General features: G+C 47.7%; 1 protein-coding gene across 1 annotated transcript; it reads right to left on the bottom strand.

Annotated features, from left to right (window-relative positions):
• Window positions 1–1,564: 1,564 nt before the first annotated feature.
• Window positions 1,565–12,791, bottom strand: LOC141796319 (NLR family CARD domain-containing protein 3-like). The gene is made up of 10 exons (XM_074677358.1): window positions 12,689–12,791; window positions 12,335–12,410; window positions 11,520–11,733; window positions 9,453–11,256; window positions 4,221–4,394; window positions 3,764–3,937; window positions 3,313–3,486; window positions 2,615–2,788; window positions 2,219–2,265; window positions 1,565–2,094 (listed from the first exon to the last, which is right to left on the bottom strand). Exons 1-10 carry the CDS (start codon window positions 12,736–12,738, stop codon window positions 1,565–1,567), a joined length of 3,417 nt encoding a protein of 1,138 aa, XP_074533459.1. The 5' UTR covers window positions 12,739–12,791.
• Window positions 12,792–21,751: the final 8,960 nt, after the last annotated feature.

Below are 21,751 nucleotides of genomic sequence, written 5' to 3'. Positions count from 1 at the left end.
TGAAAGAGAGGGAGAATTCAATCCAAAATGTTTTGTTCAGTGCCTGTGATAGATGGAGTTTTAAGACATATGCACCCGCACAAGTTTTATGTTTATGTTTATGATTGGCCTCATGCGGGCCGGACAGGGACGTACAAAGGGCCGGATGTGGCCCGCGGGCCGTAGTTTGCCCAGGTCTGTTTTAGAGCGTGATACATGATCCAACCATGGGTGTGAGTTCATTCACATGAGAACACAGAGAGATAATTCGCGTCTGGAAGATAAGTGTTTGATTCTGGGCAACGTAAAAAAAATATTTGTGGAATTCTGAAAGTTTTAGTTGTATACAAGAGCTATGTGCAATGTAATTTACGTCTGAAACATCGGAAAAAGAAAAGATCATATTTCTGAAGGCATGGCGGTTTTTACTTTGTGGCAGTGTGCCACGATCCTATGCATGTAGCGGAAACCCAGCCATACAATGCGTTCTGAGAGCACTTTTTTTTAAAATAAAGATTGAACACGAAGGACTGAACTGAATACAAGAGAAACAAGTTGGAGGCTCCACAGTCACTAACACAGCATCTATAACATGTTGAAACGTTTTTATTTTTACATTATTACATCCCCACCCCCACCAAAATCAAACTATTTTGGAAAAGCTTTGGCCGCCCACTTGCAGTACCTTCGCGGCCCACCAGGGGGCTGCGGCCCACAGGTTGGGAATCACTGGCTTAGAGGTCTGCAGACTGTCCATCATCTTATAAAACATGTCATGTTTGTTCCAACCTGTAAAAGCTAATGTTGACATTTCATCAAAATGCACTTAGCTAACACTTTAACATGGAGCAAGTTAAAGCTACAGCTTTATAAATACATTCACCATCACATTGTGTTCATTCTGAAGCCAGATCATCATCTCTGGCTAATCCTGACCCCCTTTGGAGGCCAGGGCCCCACTTTTGTGATCAGCAATAATCTCATGTCTTTAATTTGATAATCAAACTATTTAATCACTTCATTATGAAACAAAATGTACACACAGTACAAAGTCAATGTATATGAAACATTTAAAGACATCACATCACAGAATCAAACAGGAAGTGTTTGTCCAAATCAATAACATCCAGCAGACGACCTGCAGCCCCATGTCTCTGCTTCTAGATTGTTCTCCATCAGCTTCAAATCACCCAGTGAGAGCCGTTCATTCAGCTCCAGCTCTTTTTGTCTCAGTCTCATGAGGACATGGCTTTCATCGGTTTAAACACAGGTGAGAACAACTCTGCAGGTGAAGAACACTTTCATGAATCAGACTCAGACGTCTCTGACAAACTTTCTCATCAACACTTTGAAGAAAAACAGTCTGAATGAGGCCGGATTTTTTCACCATAGAGATGTAAATAAGTCCAGTTCAGTGAGCCAGTTTTCCACTGAGTCCTGCTCTTTGATCACAGACATTCAGACTGATGTGACAGGATAGAAAGAGTCAAAGAATCAGCTGAAGTTTGTGTTAGTGCAGAGGCTAAACTGTTCTTCAGCAGCTCTTTGTGTTTGTGTAGAGAGGAGGAGACTCTCAGTCCTTCACTCAACACAGACTCACTGAGGAACCAGGAGACCACAACCTAAAGCCAGGATAGAGAGGCTCAGTGAAGGTGGTCCTGAAGGTGTGGAGGTGGATCAGTGAGTCAGAGGAGACTCTGTAGAAGGACAGAGTGCCAGCAGGACAGTCCACATACACGGCTACTCTGTGAGAGTCAGAGGACGAGGACAGAGGGAGGCTTGTTCCTCTGTTATTGTGACGAACAGAGTAACATTTATAAGAGTAGAACAGACTCCAGGACTGATCATTGGATCCAAACCCACAGTCATCACTGCCTCTTTTCCTTCTGATTCCTCTGTAACTCACTGATATCTCAACGTCTCCTCTCCACTTCACCTCCCAGTAACAGCGACCAGTCAGACCATCTCTACTCAGCAGCTGAGGATAGAAATCAAATCTGTCTGGATGATCAGGATATGACTGATCCTCTTCCACACGTGTCACTTTCCTGTTGTTTTCAGACAGTCTGAGGTATTTGTTCACTGTGTTTGAGTCCAGAGTGAGTTCACAGAAATCTGATGGAGAGAAAAAGACACAACACAGCAGCAGTTTATCATCAGACACACCTGAAGGCTTCATTCTTTGTTAGCTGACAGTCTGCTGTTTGCTCATCAGGAGTCAAACTGATTCCACACTTACACTTCTTCACACCAGGTTTTAACCTCTGCTGTCCACCATGGTCCACCCTGGAGGAAGAAACACAGTCAGAGTGATTTTCTGTCCAACATGAGTCCTAACTGCTGCTCAACATGAAGCAGTGATCCTCAGTTTGTCCCTGTGACAGAGAAACAGGCTGAAACTCCTCTGAACCAACTGTCTCCATCACTCTGTCCCTTTTTCTGACAGTGTGGAGATCCTGGGAGAGCTTAGCATGCATTCATGCAACCAACTTGATGCTAAGTTCATCCAGGATAACCAATATTTACCAGCTAAATCCCTGATCCTGGTTTTGTGCAATACCCCCTGGATCTTTTTGTGAAATGAGATGTTTTCTTTTTCACATTCAGTCTTTGAGCTCTTGTTGTCTGGTTTTACCTCAGTGTGTCCAGTCTGCAGAGTGGATCCTCCAGTCCAGCAGACAGCAGCTCCACTCCTGAGTCTCCTGGATGGTTGTAGCTCAGGTCCAGCTCTCTCAGGTGGGAGGGGTTGGATCTCAGAGCTGAGGCCAGAGAAGCACAGCCTCTCTCTGTGATCAGACATCCTGACAGACTAGAGGTAGAGAAAAAATCAGACTGTGGGGAAAAGTGAACCAGTTTGACCACTTTCATAACAAAACCTGAAACCTGACCTGAGGGTTTCCAGTTTACATTGTGGACTCTTCAGACCAGCAGACAGCAGCTCCACTCCTGAATCCTTCAGGTCGTTGTTACTCAGGTCCAGGTCTCTCAGACTGGAGGACTGTGAGCTGAGGACTGAGGACAGAGCTTCACAGCTTCTCTCTGACAGCTTACATCCAAAAAACCTGAGAGGACAGCAGAGATCTGTCAGATCTGATGTTCTTATTTTAATGACTTAAAACCACGTAGTTTTGCAATGAATTCAAATAATATCCATTTATTTGCAGTACCTGAATGTAATTTTTATTTTATCAGGCAGTCTTAGAATATTCACTGAACATACCAACTTCTCCTGTCAGTCTTGATTATTGAAGTCAAGCAGAGCAAGTATTCAATTTAAACTGGTAAAGGTTTTTCCCAACCATGTAAGATTTTTTCTTTCAGCTTCACACTGACCTGAGAGTTTCCAGTTTACATTGTGGACTCTTCAGACCAGCAGACAGCAGCTCCACTCCTGAATCCTTCAGGTCGTTGTTACTCAGGTCCAGGTCTCTCAGACTGGAGGACTGTGAGCTGAGGACTGAGGACAGAGCTTCACAGCTTCTCTCTGACAGCTTACATCCAGAAAACCTAAGAGGACATCAGAGATCTGTCTGTTTTTTTTTTTATTTAATGACTGAATACAATGTTAGTTTGCCTTTAATTTAAAATAATATGTGTTTGCAGTACCTGGCTGTAAAAAATTTTTTATCATGCAGTATTACAAAGATTCACTGAACATACCAACTTTTCCTGTCTTTCTTGATCATTGAAGAAACCTTTGGGTCAAGTGGAGCACTTTATTCTGATAAAAACTGGTTAAGGTTTTTCAAAGTGTGTTAGACTTTTCTTTCAGCTTCACACTGACCTGAGAGTTTCCAGTTTACATTGTGGACTCTTCAGACCAGCAGACAGCAGCTCCACTCCTGAATCCTTCAGGTCGTTGTTACTCAGGTCCAGGTCTCTCAGACTGGAGGACTGTGAGCTGAGGACTGAGGACAGAGCTTCACAGCTTCTCTCTGACAGCTTACATCCAGAAAACCTGAGAGGACATCAGAGGTCTGTCAGATCTGAAATTCCTTTGGAAATGACTTAAAACAATGTTAGTTTGCAATTTATTAAAATAACAATCAATGTTTTGCAGTACCTGACTGACATTTTTGTACAGGCAGTATTACACAGATTCACCGAACATACCAACAATCTTTTTAGTGTCTTTCATGATAATTAATAAACCTTTGAGTCATGTGGAGCACTCTATTCTGATACATACAGGTTTTGTTTTTCCCAACCATGTTAGATTCTACTTTCAGCTTCACACTGACCTGAGAGTTTCCAGTTTACATTGTGGACTCTTCAGACCAGCAGACAGCAGCTCCACTCCTGAATCCTTCAGGTCGTTGTTACTCAGGTCCAGGTCTCTCAGACTGGAGGACTGTGAGCTGAGGACTGAGGACAGAGCTTCACAGCTTCTCTCTGACAGCTTACATCCAGAAAACCTGAGAGGACATCAGAGATCTGTCAGATCTGACAGCGTTAGTTCAGGCAGGTCACGACATCACTCTAACAACATAGCTGTTATCACCGGTGCTGATCAGCTGATGGCTCGGCTGACTCCCGTGTCCACCTCCTATTGGAAAACTGCTTTTAGAGCGGGCTATTTAAGCTGCTCCTGTCAAACCTACTTCCTGCTTCCTCTGCTGGCACTTCACAGTCAAGCTCCTGTATGAAGAAAAGTTTGCTCCTGCTCGTTCTTACCTTGCTGCTCCAGATGTCGTCGCCTCTCGCCCACGATGAAGACCCGTGGCACTTCGACGATGTCACGGTAGAGCCTCGTCAAAATTCTGATCCAGAAGAAGCCATCAACGATGAAAGGGCTTCTTCCCTTCGTCGTAGCTCCCGTTTGGCAGGTAGATGTCATATCCCAGATGTTCCTTTGATAAATGACAGGCCGATTCCTAAACTGTTGGAGTTCCTGTTTGCCAACGATGTTACCGCTCCGGTCGGAGCTTAAGTGTGCTGGGTTTCCACCCGTTGAAAAACGTTCTGTCTCCGCTCCCCGGAAGGCTCCGGCTAAACGTAAACACTGCTCACAGGACGCAGTAGTTGCTCCGTCTCCAGCTGTTGCCCTGCCAGCTGAAAAAGTCAGACCCCCGACCTCAGCAGTCGCCTCCTCAGATCCGTTGAACGACGCTGTTCTGGCAGCGCTGTCTTCCATCCAGTCATCCCTCTCCAGCATGAACTCAAGGATTCAGACCTTAGAGGCCACCGCTTCATCCTCCAGCTCTGTGGTTCAGTCCAACGTGTTTTCATCCCGGGAACCTGCTGCCTCTTCCTCGACACAGGCCTGTGACGTCACACCGGCGCTCCTCGACGGCTTCACAATCCCGTGCAGGACCCTGGGAAGTGCAGTCCTGATCTCATCTGGTGTTCCATTCTACCCCCCTGCTGCTGCCATCTCCTGCAACTTGAGAAGCCAGATCCTTGCAGGTAATGACGTTAATTTAGTCAAAATCCTGCTGTGCTCAGATGTCAGTGATAAGCGTGTGGTAGATTGTGGCGATGTGTCTGTGATGTTGAAGGATAGTGACCCCAGACTTTCTAGGACTCTGACGTTAGCAGAATTTATTGTCGCCTTTGGAGTATTCAGAGATGTAATCTGCGAAGTCTATCCATCCCGCCGAGCTGAAATAGACACTTATCTGGCCATCATTGCAGATCTGGCCATGACTTATGGTGGAACTCTATTCTATGAATACCACAAATCTTTTTCTGCGAAGGCTGCTATGTTCATTCAGAGGTTTAACCAAAGACTGGACTGATCCGTGGTTGACCTGGCTCTAATTAGCAGGCACTGCACTGGCCGCCAAGCTCTTTCCTGCTCTATTTGTAGTTCATTCTCACACTCCTCCAACATGTGTCCCAAATCTGTGGCTGTAGTCCATCCACTGGCAGGCCCAAACACCAATGAGGATAAGGTGTCACCTTTTTGGACTCCGTTATGTCACAATTTCAATGAAAGTGTATGCAAATTTGTAAACTGTAAATATATCCATGCTTGCAGCTACTGTGGGGACAGCCATCCAAAATCTGTGTGCCCCAGACAAACTCGCCTTGTGAGGAAGGAAATGAGAAAATAAAACCATCCACTCCAGTCAACGTGGCTGAGCTGGGGAAGGCTTTGGAGAAGCATCCAAACCGCTGCTTTGTTGATTATTTGTTAACTGGACTGGTTCAAGGATTCATGGCTGGTTTGCTGTGGCTGCCTAAAGTGTCTTTTTCATGTTGTAATCTGCAGTCTGCCCTGAAAGAGCCAGAGATTGTTGATTCTTTGTTGGAAAAAGAAGTCAGGAAAGGTTTCTTGATCGGACCTCTGGATAAATCTCCGTTCCCCATATCACGTATCAACCCTTTAGGTGTCGCTACTCGGAAATATTCTGGTAAAAAGCGTCTCATCATAGATCTATCAGCTCCGCATCATGACGAGGTCCAAAGCATCAACAGTCGGATTCTGATTCAGCCGTTCTCTCTGACCTACGCTTCAATCGATGATGCCATTAAGCTCATTAAACAAGCAGGTCGTGGAGCGTGGTTATCGAAGGCCGACATCATAGACGCGTTTAAAGTCATGCCTCTACACCCTTCTCAATGGCACCTGTTCGGCGTTAAATGGAGACAAAAATTGTATTTTGCCGTTAAGCTCACCTTTGGATGTCGCAGCAGTCCAAAAATTTTCGACACGTTGTCAGAAGCGCTCTGCTGGATTCTTTTAAATAACTGCAAACTGCCATTCGTGCTTCATCTGTTAGATGACTTTTTGCTCGTAGATTATCCTCACACCAAGCCAGATCATGCAATCTCCACTCTTAAAGATACTTTTGAAAAATTGGGAAACCCCCTATCAGAGGAGAAAACTTCAGGTCCACTTAAAGTTATCGAATTTCTGGGTATCCAATTAGACAGTGTTCTCATGCAAGCTTCCCTGCCTCTCGAGAAATTAAATCGCATCAGAGAAATTATGAAAGAACAAGTTTCAAAATCAATTTCTAAAAGAGATCTGCTTTCCCTTTTAGGTCATCTCAATTTCGCCATGCGCGTGATTCCTCAAGGCCGTTCATTCATATCCAGGCTTCTTGACCTTCAAAATCAGTTGAAAAACTTCACCTCACAGTAACTCTGGACGAAGGATGCAGATCAGAGCTCCGGTTCTGGTCTTTGCTTCTTGAGAAATGGAATGGCATTTCGTTTTTCTATCGATTCTATAACGATTATTTGGAATCATCTTTGTCCATAAGATTATTCACCGATGCAGCTCCCTCCGTAGGTTTTGGGGGGTTCTTCGATAACCAGTGGTTCGCTGAGGCATGGCCAAAAGAATTGTCATCTCTGCCAGCAAGTGCTTCTTCTTCTGCTCTAATGGAAATATACCCAATTGTTATAGCTTGTCTTCTCTGGGGAAAATCCTGGTCTAGGAAGAGAATCATTTTCTTTTGCGATAACAAAGCAGCTGTTCACATTATAAACAAAGGGCGTTCCTCTATTCCATTCATTAACATATTCTTAAGGCGTATAACCTGGGAATCTGTGCTGAAGAACTTTCATATTCGTGCAGCCCACATTCCAGGGTTAGATCATAAGGTTGCTGATGCTCTTTCTCGATTTGAATTTCAGAAATTCCACAGACTGTGTCTGGACGCGGCGCCATCCAGCCTGCCTTGCCCTCCCTTCCACCTCACGGTGCTAGATTAGACATCACCTTGCAGTCGTTCATGCTGTCAGCCGCCCGCTATATGCGTTCAGGTTTAGCAATACCCAGATTAAAAATGTATGACCCTGCATGGTCCTATTTCACTGCATTTTGTTCCTCCTTTTCTGTTGCAATTCTTCCTATAAGTATTCCCATTGTTTGTGCATTTCTGGTTCACTGTTTTGAGTCCCGCAAAATGCAGCCGTCCTCCATCAAAGGCCTCCTCGCAGGTGTCCAGTTTCACCTGCGTTGCTTGGATCCGTCTACCTTCAGTTTACTCGAAAATCCATCCATTGAGCTTCTTCTTAACGGCTTTAAAAGAGAGAAACCACAAGGCAATGACATTCGTCTCCCTTTCACTCCTCCACTTTTGCATAAATTAATCTCTCACTTAAGGAAGGGGTGCTTCAATCCGTACACAGACTCACTGTTAGAAACGGTCTTCCTCACGGCTTTTTATGGGTTTTTAAGGTGTGGTGAATTCACAACACGACCACGATCCTTTGATCCTTCTCAAGACCTCACTATTAATGACGTAGTAATACACAGTCATTACTTTTCTGTTGTCTTGAAACATTCTAAGACTGATAGAGATAGGAGAGGAACATCAGTTATAATTTCACAAACTAACTCTGATTTTTGTCCAATGTCTTCCATGGTCCGCTATCTGAGGAGCCGTGTCCAGGCCAGTCCTCAGGAGCGGCTGTTTGTCACGGAAGGAGGAGAGCCCATGTCACGAGCTTGGTTCACATCACGCCTTCGTCTCCTGTGCCAGCTCTGCTGTCTCCATCCAGAGCGCTATACGCCTCATTCATTCCGCATCGGAGCAGCAACAACAGCGGCTATGGTAGCTCCCGTATCCACCCTAAAAGCCATGGGCAGATGGTCTTCCTCAGCATTTGAACGTTATCTGCGCCCTGGAAATAAAGTCATCTTAGATGCTCAAAAAGCCATGAGCCGTTCATCGTAATTTCATTTGATGTAATAAATAGTTTTGCAGGTAAAATTGTTTTATCTAATTTTTTATCAGCCTGAAGGGCTATGGAAGGCTTACTCCCTATTTAAATTTATAAGCAGTAAATTAGTGAATAGATTAACAATACCAATAGTAATTTCAACCCTAAATAGTTTCCTGGCATCTCCATGCAGACAAGTTGGCATTGCTGGTATGGTCGCTTTTTTATTTTTTTTATTTTGCTGCTGCGCTCCCTGTTTATGCCGTTCATGATGGCTCATGATGGGCAGTAAGGTGTGCTCTTCCTGCCTCAGGCTTTCCACGCAAGCGGGTGGAAGAGCAGGGAGTCCCACAACAGAACCATACCACCAAATGAAAATTGTGCAACTCAATAAAGTTTGTTTTTGACAAAGTGGTCCTGACTGAAGTAATATTTATTTACTTGCAGTACCTGACTGTAATTTTTATTTTATCAGACAGTCTTAAAAGTTTCATTGAACATACAAACTTTTCCTGACTTTCTTGAACATTGAAGAAACGTTTGAGTCAAGTGGAGCACTTTATTCTGATATCTGAGATTTTTTCTTTCAGCTTCACACTGACCTGAGAGTTTCCAGTTTACTTTGTGGACTCTTCAGACCAGCAGACAGCAGCTCCACTCCTGAATCCTTCAGGTCGTTGTGACTCAGGTCCAGGTCTCTCAGACTGGAGGACTGTGAGCTGAGGACTGAGGACAGAGCTTCACAGCTTCTCTCAGACAGGTTACATCCACTCAGCCTGGAGAAGAATCAGTGTTTAGCACAGACTCAATGTTTCATGAACAACATGTGTTTAATCTGTCATTGATCCACCTACACAGCTTTGTTGGAGGCTCTGATCACTGGCAGCAGCCTCAGAAGAGCCTCCTCTGAAGCAGAGTATTTCTTCAGGTCAAACAGGTCCAGATCTTTGTCTGAGGACAGTAAGATGAAGACCAGAGCTGACCACTGAGCAGGAGACAGTTGATCTGTGGAGAGACGTCCTGATCTCAGGGTCTGTTGGATCTGCTCCTCTAGAGAACGATCATTCAGTTCATTCAGACAGTGGAACAGGTTGATGCTTTTCTCTGCAGACACATCCTCACTGACCTTCTTCTTGATGAACTGGACTGTTTCCTGATTGGTCTGTGAGTCACTTCCTGTCTGTGTCAGCAGACCTCTCAGGAGACTCTGATTGGTCTGCAGAGACAGACCCAGGAGGAAGCGCAGGAACAAGTCCAGGTGTCCGTTTGGACTCTGTAAGGCCTTGTCCACAGCACTCTGATGGAGGTGTTCCAGTTTAGGTTTGTCTCTGAATAGTTTAGACTCCCATGATGCTGTTTGTTGTTGTTCCATCAGGTTGAGTCCAGACTTGGTGAAGGTCAGATGGACGTGAAGAGCAGCCAGAAACTCCTGAACGCTCAGATGGATGAAGCAGAACACCTTGTCCTGGTACAGTCCTCTCTCCTCTCTAAAGATCTGTGTGAACACTCCTGAGTACACTGAGGCTGCTCTGATGTCGATGCCACACTCGGTCAGGTCTGATTCATAGAAGATCAGGTTTCCTTTCTGCAGCTGCTCAAAAGCCAGTTTTCCCAGAGACTTGATCATCTTCCTGCTCTCTGGACTCCAGAGAGGATCAGTCTCAGCTCCTCCATCAAACTTGATGCTCTTCACTTTGGACTGAACCACCAGGAAGTGGATGTACATCTGAGTCAAGGTCCTGGGCAGCTGTCCCCCCTCTCTGGTCTTCAGCAGGTCCTCCAGAACTGTGGCAGTGATCCAGCAGAAGACCGGGATGTGGCACATGATGTGGAGGCTTCTGGAGGTCTTGATGTGGGAGATGATGGTGCTGGTCTGCTCCTCATCTCTGGATCTCTTCCTGAAGTACTCCTCCTTCTGAGGGTCACTGAACCCTCTGACCTCTGTCACCATGTCAACACACTCAGGAGGGATCTGATTGGCTGCTGCAGGTCGTGTGGTTATCCAGAGGCGAGCAGAGGGAAGCAGGTTCCCCCTGATGAGGTTTGTCAGCAGCACATCCACTGAGGTGGACTCTGTACCATCAGTCAGGACCTGGTTGTTGTGGAAGTCCAGAGGAAGTCGACACTCATCCAGACCGTCAAAGATGAAGAGGACCTGGAACTCTTCAAACCTGCAGAGTCCTGCTTCTTTGGTTTGAGGAAAGAAGTGATGAACCAGTTCCACCAAGCTGAACTTTCTGTCTTTCAGCACATTCAGCTCTCTGAAAGAGAATGGAAATGTGAACTGGATGTCCTGGTTGCTTTTGTCTTCAGCCCAGTCCAGAGTGAACTTCTGTGTTAAGACTGTTTTCCCGATGCCAGCCACTCCCTTTGTCAGCACTCTTCTGATTGGTTCCTGTCTTCCAGGTGGGCCTTTAAAGATGTCTTCTTGTCTGATGCTAGTTTCTGCTCTGTCTGGTGTCCTGGATGCTGCTTCAATCTGTCTGACCTCATGTTCCTCATTGACCTCTCCAGTCCCTCCCTCTGTGATGTAGAGCTCTGTGTAGATCTGGTTCAGAAGGGTTGGCTTTCCTGCTTTAGAGATCCACTCAAACACACACTGGAACTTCTCCTTCAGCCCAGACTTCACTTTACGTCTGCACTCTGCAACAACAGCTCCTGAAAGAAGAAAACAGAAATGTAATGAATGATGTGAAGCTACAATCAGTCTGATGAGTTTCTACTTTCTGACATCAGGAAGGATTTGATTTGGCTCCTCTCTGAAATCTCTTCAGCTCATCAGTTGTGAACAGTTTGTCACAGCTCATAGATGTGATCCAAATGTGAGCGTCATATTCAGAGCAGAGTTTGAAATGTAAACCTCTCCCATGTTGTCTCCATTTCCTCTTTCCATCATGTTCAATGTGTTCAAATCCTCTTACTGCTCTGCAGACAGTCAGCCAGCTCCTCCTGCTTCATTCTCCTCAGGAAGTGCAGAGTGATCTTCAGGAACGCCTCTCTGCTCCTCCTCTGCTCTTCATCCTCATCCTCATCCTCCCTCTGACTCTCAAAGCATTCTGGGTAATCTGGACTCAGAGCTCTCTGGAACTTCTTCAGCTCCCTCTTTACGAAGCTGATGATGTTCTCCTGGAGCAGCTGGAACAGAAGAAAATGTCAGGTTGAACTTGTAGAAGGTCAGATCAGATCATGTGTGACAGACAGAAAGCCTGCTGGTCTACAGAGTCCAGCATGGAGACTGGATCACAAAGCTGCTCCACCTCTTAGTCTGTGGATGCTCCTGTCTTCTACAAATCAAGTTTCTATGGAATGAACCTGATGTTGGAGAAATCTCCTGGTGTGCTTTCATCCAGAAAAAGTCTGCAGTGACTTTAGAGCTGATGTGTTTATTAGAATGAAGCTGAAAGCAGCAGCTGTCATTAACATGAAGCAAAGTCTTTGTGTTGTTCAAAGCTCAAACTGGACTCAGTTTGTCAACTCTGCTCTCTGCTGACAAAGTCTGAGTCTGTGTGAGATCAGCATCCAGCATGACCTCTGACCTCTGACCTCTGACCTGTGACCTGTGAGTGTGAGCAGCTCAGAAATGTGCGGCTTCATTCAACCAGTCAAACACTGAGTGTGAAGAGAATTCAGGCAGAGATGATGTTTGCAGTGTGATCAGGAAACTCTTCAGAAAGCTCAAACAGAATGAGTGTGTGCTCTGATTGTCAGGAGGAGCTGTGTTTGGACATTTACACACCATCAATATGGAGTCATCCAGCTGTGTGTGATGCTGCTGGGCAGACTGACCAATGGGAGCCTCTGATCTCTGAACTCTGTGGAACAAACAGAAGATCATGGAGTGTTTCTAACAGAATGACACACAGTGTTCATGTGATAGACTCTATCTGCTGGATCCTCCTACAAACACAGGACACACATGAAGAGACATGCTGAGTCCAGGTCTTTCTGCCTCCAGTCCTGTTTACTGCTGTTGGATCCTGATAGAAAGACAAAGACTGAAACATGTTCACCTTCACAGAGAAAACACCAAGCACAGTTAGGATCAGATGTTTCACACACAACAACAGGAAGTTACCTTAGACAGACTCACCTTTCATCAACACAAGGCTCTGATGATTTAAAATCTATGGGTCTCCACATAGACCCATCACTCTTTAAGGACACACAGCTGGGTCCAGGTCCTGGGCTCTTATCTTCGATTCTGAAAAAGCACAAACAGCAAAAGGCTAGGAAGAAGTGTCACAGAGTAATGAAGAAAAAAGATGGACACAGGTTGTGGCTCAAAGGTTTTTCGGGGGGACACTTTGTTTCTAATAATCCTAAATACAGCTTCATGACATGAGACACAAACTTCTAACATCCTTACATTTTATCGACTGACTGACATCTTTAAAGTTATAAAGCTGAACTTTAGACTGATCAATCCTAAAGAAAACCCAGCTGGGTCCAGGTCTAGGAAAGTCCAGTCTCTTGTGTTTGACAAAGACTGAAACATGTTCACCTTCACAGAGAAAACACCAAGCACAGTTAGGATCAGATGTTTCACACACAGCAACAGGAAGTTACCTTAGACACACTCACCTTTCATCAACACAAGGCTCTGATGATTTAAAATTTATAGGCTCCCACATAGACCCATCACTCTTTAAGGACACACAGCCGGATCCAGGTCCAGGAGAGTCTGGTCTCTGGTGTTTGACCCTGACAGAATCACAAACACTGATGAATAAACATGAAAATTGAAAATCTCTCAGGTTTGGTTCTGCTGAAATTTACCACAAACCACCTCAAAAGCGTAAACACACACACAAAAAAAAGTTACACATAATTTCCAGTTTTGTAAAAGTTTCTCAAAGTTGATCATTTGGACTGTGACAGAAACGTCCATCAAGGAGACACTTTGACCTTTTTTAAAACAGACGGTTTGACCTCAACAGACATGAAACCTCTACATTCTTACATTTTATCAGCAGACTGTCTTCTTTCCTCTTCAAACATCTGCATCCTCTGCAGTTTCCTATCCGTCAAGTGCTGCACAATACGTCCAGGTCGTCCATGCTGTTGCTCTTTGCTTTAACAGAGAGAGAGAGAGAGAGATTATGATTTCTCAAACCACTCTTATTTGCTTACAGGGTGAAAAAAAACAGTTATTGCTCAGAAAAACCCGATCACATTACAATATAAACAAAATTAGTTTCCGTTAGTTAATATCCAAAGAGCAGGTTACTTTCCTCCACTGAACACACCATTCAGACTCCACATGTTTTTAAACTGGTCCAAATTTTGTGTCAGACTGTAGAAATCAAATCTGTTCTCAGTCAGGTCTTCAGCATCAGACAGAAGATCAGCCTGACATCAGTGTCCAGGGAACCCTCCAGTCCGTTTCTCCTGTTGACATAAATTGTCATTTTGGCCTGACCTACCTGGAAGTTCAACAGCTGACATTTAGATTTCTCTTTCTTACTGTACCTGTGACACAGAATGAATATTTGGGGTGAAAAAACCCCACGAAACATGGAAAAAGATTACACAGCAGGTGAAACAGAGCAGAGAGACATGCACACTTTAAGAAACAGTGAAACACAGTTTCCTTCTGAGCACAGAAATGACAACCAGGACCAACACTTGGATTCAACACAGACACAAAAGCATTAACAGGAAGCACCGAGTGCAAAAGCCTCCACTGTACATCTCCCACTCTCCTGGTTAATGGCACTTTGTGCAGAGCTCTCCACTCAGGCCTCTGAGCCTGTGTGAGGGCCAGGTGGGCTCTCCAAGGCGTGTCCACTTGCCCTGCCAGCTCATGCTGGTTCAGTATTTCAACCAACAAACGATAAATACTTTCACCTGTTATAGTCCTCAGTGTGGACTCACTGTTCACTTTTAACATGAAATCAGCAGAGCATTCAAACACAGGAGACATTTTTACACCAGGGAAGGATCAGAGTCATCAGCTGTTTTCAGTCCTGCTCTGTGTGCAGCAGCTAAAAGCCTCTCAGAGTCGGTCAGCTGATGTTTCCAGCCTGCCAGAAGGTGGCTGATGACCCTGACAGACCTGACCTCGATACAGGAAGCCAAACCTGCGGAATTGTCCAGAGAGATGCCACACAAGCCCATCACCCGGCCCAGTGTGATGATCCCAGCCTCATATAGCCACTGATCAGGGACAGTCCTGCTTCACACTTGAGCCGATTCTGTAGACCACCGGCTCCAGAAAACAGCAAAACAGAGTTACATGGAGTTAGTTTCTCTTTTTTAAACAGGCTCCACACTTTGAAAAGTCCTCGGTGGAAAACTGGCAGATTGTCTAACTTAAATCCACTCAGGTCCTTTAGAAAAAAGACTTTACAAGTCCCAGTCCACCACAGTACACTAGAATGGCTCGAGACACAGGTCTCCAGACCAGGTCTGCAGGTCCAGACGGCAGTCTCTGAGTGAACTGGAGCCTGAAAACAGCTCTTCTACTTGTCAGGTGTACCAGTCTGTGGCCTCCTTGGTCCTTGGGAGGGAAGACGATGCTCTGCAGGACCCAGTGCAGGCGGTCCTGGAGGAAGTCCACCATGACAGCCTGCACCTTGGACAGCAGATTAGGGGGAGGGTCCACACGGGCCAAACAATGCCATATGGAAGACACAAGGTTGTTAATGACAAGCACACAACCTTTACCAGACAGCTGTACCCTCAGTCTGTGTAAGAGGGGCTCTATGACCAGAGAATCCAACAGACCTGACAGAGAGCAGCCCTGACTGATGTCCCTCAGGACTTTAAAAGAAGCACTTAAAGCACCATTAACCTTTAGTACAGTCTCAATGTCACTGTATAAGACCCAAATCCGTCTATAAGACCAGAGCTGAACCTAAAAGCTGGCAGCGCATGCTACAAGTATCGGTGTTCAACCCTGTCACGGGTTCGTTTTAAAAATTTGTGGAAAGATGATGGCTCAGTCGGAATATTCCAGTTCTAGTGAAATTTATTCGCACCGTGTTTCCAAAACCAAACAAAAAAAACAACAAAACAAAACAAAAAATATTTACAGTATGTACAAATATTTACAACGGCTCTCCAGCACTTACTCAGGTGGCCTTCCACCATGCTTCTATGTCAAGCACCCCCTCCTGAATGAGCAGAGCTCCCCTTTTATACCCCCCTTAGCCCCTCCCCTGGCAAACCAAACAACAATCTAGATAGTTTTTAAACATAACTTAGCATTTCACAATTTCAAAATAAATTTATCAGAAACAATTTTATCCCAACAGAATAAGGAACCAAAATGCCCTCCATATGGCGTTTACTGTGTTCATATAATTGAAATAAATTAACAAAACGACAAAAATCAACCCATAATGGTATCGTCCGTGGTCACCTGATCCTGTTAAGCGCGCCAACACGCACTATTTACGGGGTTACTAGGAAGTGCCCCGGTTTGACCCCTTGAACAGGAATGAACGCATCCTCATCAGCAGGTGAGCGTTCGTGTGTGTGTGTGTGTGTGCATTTCTGGGTTATGTAGGAGCCGAGTGTGCACCCCCGGCAGCCTACCACAGGATAGTTGTGCGTGGAAGCAGGACCGCGGGTCATAAATGCGGTCCTGCTGAGAGTTATGAGCTCTGTTTGTTCTTTACTGGGGCGATGAATCATGCTCCGCGCGCTCCCGTCCCCATGCTCTCCGGCCAGGAGAGAGAGAGAGAGTCACGCGCTGAGCGGGGAAGAGGAGCACTCATAGACGCTCCTTCACATTATCCCCCTCCTCCCCGAGGTTGGCGATGTGCGGCAACCTGGACAGATAATCTGCCACAATGTTGGTCTTGCCAGCTCGATGTCGGATCTGGAACTGGAATGGCTGCAGGGAGAGGTACCAGCGGGTGAGACGGCTGTTGTGGTCCCTCATGGAATTCATCCAGGTCAGAGCACGATGGTCGGTCTCCAAGACAAACTCCCTCCCCAGCAGGTAGTACCTCAAGCTCTCCAAGGCCCATTTGATGGCCAGGCCCTCCTTTTCAACAGTTGAGTACCTGGTCTCCCGGGGCAACAGCTTGCGGCTCAGGTACAGCACTGGTTGTTCTTCTCCAGGATCACCTTGAGCCAGGACTGCCCCCAGTCCCACTGCAGACGCATCAGTCTGGACTAGGAACTGCTGGCTGAAGTCGGGACTCCTCAGCACCGGTGAAGAACACAAGCAGGCCTTGAGGGTCTGGAAGGCGGTCTCGCAGTCGCTATTCCAGGTGACAGGGTTTCTCTGATCCTTCGCTGTCAGAGCTGTCAAAGGAGCGGCGATGGTGGCAAACTGCGGGACGAATCTCCGATACCATCCAGCCAGGCCCAGGAAGGACCTCACTTCCTTTTTTGTGCGAGGTCGTGGGCAGCTGCGGACGGCCTCGACTTTGTCAACCTGGGGTCGCACCTCGCCTCGTCCAAGCCGGTAGCCCAGGTACTTTGCCTCTTCCTTGGCCCACTGGCACTTGGCAGGATTCAATGTCAAGCCTGCCTGCTGGATCTGGCCAAGGACTCGCTCAAGATGCTGCAGGTGCTGCTCCCAGGTGTCGCTGAAGATGACCACGTCATCCAGGTAGGCAGCGCTACAGTCCTCACACCCCTGCAGGACCTTGTCCATCAGTCTTTGGAAGGTGGCAGGTGCCCCATGGAGGCCAAAGGGCATCACCGTGAACTGAAAGAGGCCAGCAGGTGTCCGGAAGGCAGTGTATGGGCGGCTGGATGCCTCCAAGGGTACCTGCCAGTAGCCCTTGCAAAGATCAAGAGTGGTGATGAACCTTGCCCGGCCAATCTTCTCCAGCAGATCATCGATCCGGGGCATCGGGTAGGCATCAAACGCCGACATCGCGTTGAGCCTCCTGAAGTCGATGCAGATGCGGAGGGAGCCATCTTTTTTCACCACGATGACCACCGGGCTGCACCACTCAGACTGTGAGGGCTCAATCACCCCCAGGCGCTGCATCTCCTGCACTTCCTCCAGGAGCTTTGCCACCAGGTGTTGGGGCACCCGGTAGGCCCTCTGGCGCACAGGCCCCTGGTCTTTAAGGCGGATGACGTGTTCGACCAGGACAGTCTTTCCCGGGTTGGCAGCAAACAGCTTGGATACACGCTGGAACACCTGTGTCAGCTGACTTGACTGGACAGCCGAGAGATGGTCGAGGGCAGGTTGAACAGACTGGCCGAGGTCGACTAGGGGGGTCTCCTCATCTTCCCCCTCGCTGTCCACATCTGTCACCACCAAGGACGGCATGGAAACTGGAGCTGGAGCCTCCTTCCACTCCTTCAGCAGGTTGACGTGGTAGACCTGCTTTGCCTTTTTCTTGTCGGGGTGGTGGATCTCATAGGTTACAGGGCCCATCTTCTGGAGGACTGTGTACGGGCCCTGCCACTTTGCAAGCAGCTTGCTGTTGGAGGATGGCAGGAGGAGCAGGACCTTCTGGCCGGGCTGGAGCTCTCTGTGTCTGGCCTGTTGGTCGTACCAGGCCTTCTGGGTCTGCTGGGCCTCCCGCAGGTTGACCTCGGCCTCGTCCTGGTACTGTGCCAGCCGCTCCCTCATCTCCAACACAAACCGGACCACACTGCGATCACTGTCACCGGTTGCAGGAGCCTCCCAGGTTTTAAGCAGCAGGTCCAATGGCCCCTGGACCTCCCAACCGTACAGCAGCTCGAATGGAGAGAAACCAGTGGAAGCCTGAGGGACCTCCCGGTAGGCGAAGAGCAGGAAGGGCAACCACTGGTCCCAGTCTCGCCCGGTGTCGGTCACGAACTTCTGCAACATCTTTTTCAGGGTTTGGTTGAACCGTTCCACCAAGCCATCTGTTTGTGGGTGGTAAGGAGTGGTTTTGATTGCAGAAATCCCCAGCTGTCGGTGGAAGAGCTGCAGGAGTCTGGAGGTGAAGTTGGTCCCCTGGTCCGTCACAATCTCATCAGGTACTCCAACTCTGGAGAACAGTTGGACGAGACAATGCAGTACAGCAGGGGCAGTGATGGTGCGCAAGGGAAAAGCCTCAGGGAATCGTGTAGCATAATCGCAGACCACCAGAATGTACTGGTGCCCTCTACTGCTTCGCACCAACGGGCCAACAATGTCCATGGCTATTCGCCGAAATGGCGTAGAAATCACAGGCAGGGGCTGAAGGTAGGCACGGTCTGACCGGCGAACATTACACGTTTTCTGGCAGGTGGGACAGGTTTTACAAAAGTTCTGGACATCAGTGTACATAGAGGGCCAGTAGAATCTGGAAGCAATGCGCAAATAGGTTTTGTTGCGCCCAAGATGGCCCGCCCAAGGTACAGTGTGTGCTAGGTGCATTATCATTAGCCGACATGACTCTGGAATCACAAGGCGCTTGACACCATCCGTCACTGCATACAAGACATCACTGTCAACAGTAAAGCAGTCCTTGTTTCCTTTTGCCACCTCCAGGCCCTCAACCATTTTGGCAAACAATGGTTTCAGTGTCCCATCTTCTTTTTGCAAGGCTCCAATGTCCCCTGGTACCTCCCACATGTCCTTTGTCAGTCCCTCCTTGCCGTCAGGCTCCCTGGTTTTCAGACTCCTCTCAAAACGCCTCTGACGCCGAGACTTTCTCGGGCCTTTGGTGCCCCCCTCAAACAAACTGCTGTCCAAGGTTGAGAAGGGGTCTGGCTCTGGTTCCTTCTCCTGCCCCAGGACGGACATCTCCCGCACTTTAGCCTGAACACGGGTGATCGCAGGGCCTGATAACCCCCCACCCACGTCCCCGTCTTGCTCTCTCTTTTCCAGAAGCACATCAAGCAGGACAGGTAAGTCCCACCCCAGAATGGCAGCAACAGGCAACTTTTCAACCACTCCCACAGTCAGCAAATAAGGTTGTTCATTCACCACCACCGTCAGATCAGCAGTAGGATATGAATGTCTGTCCCCATGCACACATAAAATGTCCTCCTGCTTGCCATAATCCAAAATGCCCGTTGGCACTAAATCCCTTCGGACCAGCGTCAGGAAGCTACCAGAGTCTGCCAAAGCAGTCACAGATTCCCCATTAATGGTGACAGTTTTGAAATGCTGAAGCCTCCTCACTGATCTTGTATCCTCAGCGCGCGGGGTGTAGCATGCACCAGTTAGCTTAGCTTTTCTGATGGGGCACAGGGAAGCTTTGTGGCCTGCCTGCTGACAGTAAAAACAAATGAGCTCCTTACCAGGACCACGCTGGCTGGGTGCAGGGCTGGGTTCTCCAAACTGATGTGGATTGGCCTTGGCTGCCGGTCTGGGCTGTGATGAAGACTGACGACTAGGACCACCCTGGTAAGCAGCTGGGCCTCCCCGTCGAGCGTTGAGGTACTGGAGTGCTAGCTTGGCTGCAGCTAGCCCCTCCACCGGCTCATGCTCCTTCACCCAGGTGCGGATGTCTGCGGGGAAGACACGAAGAAGCTGCTCCAAGATGATCTGCTCGCCGATCTGCTCCTTGGTGTGCTGCTCTGGACGAATCCATCGTCGGTAGAGACCCTTTAAGCGATGGTAAGTTTCCGTTGGGTTCTCTCCAGGTGGAACTGTCATGGACCGGAACTTCTGCCGATACGTCTCTGGTGAGATGTCGAACTTTGTCAGAAGTGCTGCCTTCAGGTCCAGGTAAGAGTGAGCTCTTTCCTCGTCCATAGCTGTATAGGCCTCTAGTGCCTTTCCAGTGAGCAGAGGCACCAAACGACATGCCCACTCACACTCTGGCCAACACCACGTTCTGGCAATTCGCTCAAAGCGAAGCAGATAGTTCTCAATGTCCTCACCAGCCAGATACTGTGGGATCTTAGGGTCACCATAGGGTCTGCTCTCAAGTCTATGGAGTTCCGCTCCACTGTTTACCCTTATCCCTGGCGCCTCCAACGGTGAACTGCGATGCTGCCGGGGAGCTGGTGTTGGCAGTTCCAGCCGCAGACTCATTGTTGACCTCTCAGATGGCGATGTGGCCCTGGCTGGTGCTGGACTTGGAGCTGTCTGTCTCTGCTCCTCTCTCTGCTGACCCTGTGGTGGGGCTAGCAATGAAGCCCGGAGTCCTCTGAGCTCCGCCAGAAACCCCTCCTCTCTCCTTTGCTGCCCCTCTAGGAAGGTCCTCATGACAGTCAGCAGCTCATCTCCTGCCCTTGTAGCACCAGGGTCTGACTTCAGGGCTGGAGCAGCAGCGCCTCCCTCAAACTCATCCTCTGTGGCCCAGGCGTCATCCTCAGCAGCTACCTCCCGAGCTGCTTCCTGCTTTTGTGAGCGCAGGCCAGTACGCTTTAAAGGGAACCGGGTGCGACTTTGTCGACTAGCCATCCCACTTCTGACACCATATGTCACGGGTTCGTTTTAAAAATTTGTGGAAAGATGATGGCTCAGTCGGAATATTCCAGTTCTAGTGAAATTTATTCGCACCGTGTTTCCAAAACCAAACAAAAAAAACAACAAAACAAAACAAAAAATATTTACAGTATGTACAAATATTTACAACGGCTCTCCAGCACTTACTCAGGTGGCCTTCCACCATGCTTCTATGTCAAGCACCCCCTCCTGAATGAGCAGAGCTCCCCTTTTATACCCCCCTTAGCCCCTCCCCTGGCAAACCAAACAACAATCTAGATAGTTTTTAAACATAACTTAGCATTTCACAATTTCAAAATAAATTTATCAGAAACAATTTTATCCCAACAGAATAAGGAACCAAAATGCCCTCCATATGGCGTTTACTGTGTTCATATAATTGAAATAAATTAACAAAACGACAAAAATCAACCCATAATGGTATCGTCCGTGGTCACCTGATCCTGTTAAGCGCGCCAACACGCACTATTTACGGGGTTACTAGGAAGTGCCCCGGTTTGACCCCTTGAACAGGAATGAACGCATCCTCATCAGCAGGTGAGCGTTCGTGTGTGTGTGTGTGTGTGCATTTCTGGGTTATGTAGGAGCCGAGTGTGCACCCCCGGCAGCCTACCACAGGATAGTTGTGCGTGGAAGCAGGACCGCGGGTCATAAATGCGGTCCTGCTGAGAGTTATGAGCTCTGTTTGTTCTTTACTGGGGCGATGAATCATGCTCCGCGCGCTCCCGTCCCCATGCTCTCCGGCCAGGAGAGAGAGAGAGAGTCACGCGCTGAGCGGGGAAGAGGAGCACTCATAGACGCTCCTTCACAAACCCGATCAAAAGC

The sequence above is a fragment of the Halichoeres trimaculatus genome, unplaced genomic scaffold (assembly GCF_033239565.1).
Source record: "Halichoeres trimaculatus isolate MK-OKI-2021-1 unplaced genomic scaffold, fHalTri1.1 fHalTri1_scaffold_10, whole genome shotgun sequence".
In the NCBI taxonomy this organism is placed as follows: domain Eukaryota; kingdom Metazoa; phylum Chordata; class Actinopteri; order Labriformes; family Labridae; genus Halichoeres; species Halichoeres trimaculatus.
The sequence above is the reverse complement of the archived record's forward strand: the minus strand, read 5'-3'. Positions and strand labels throughout refer to the sequence as shown.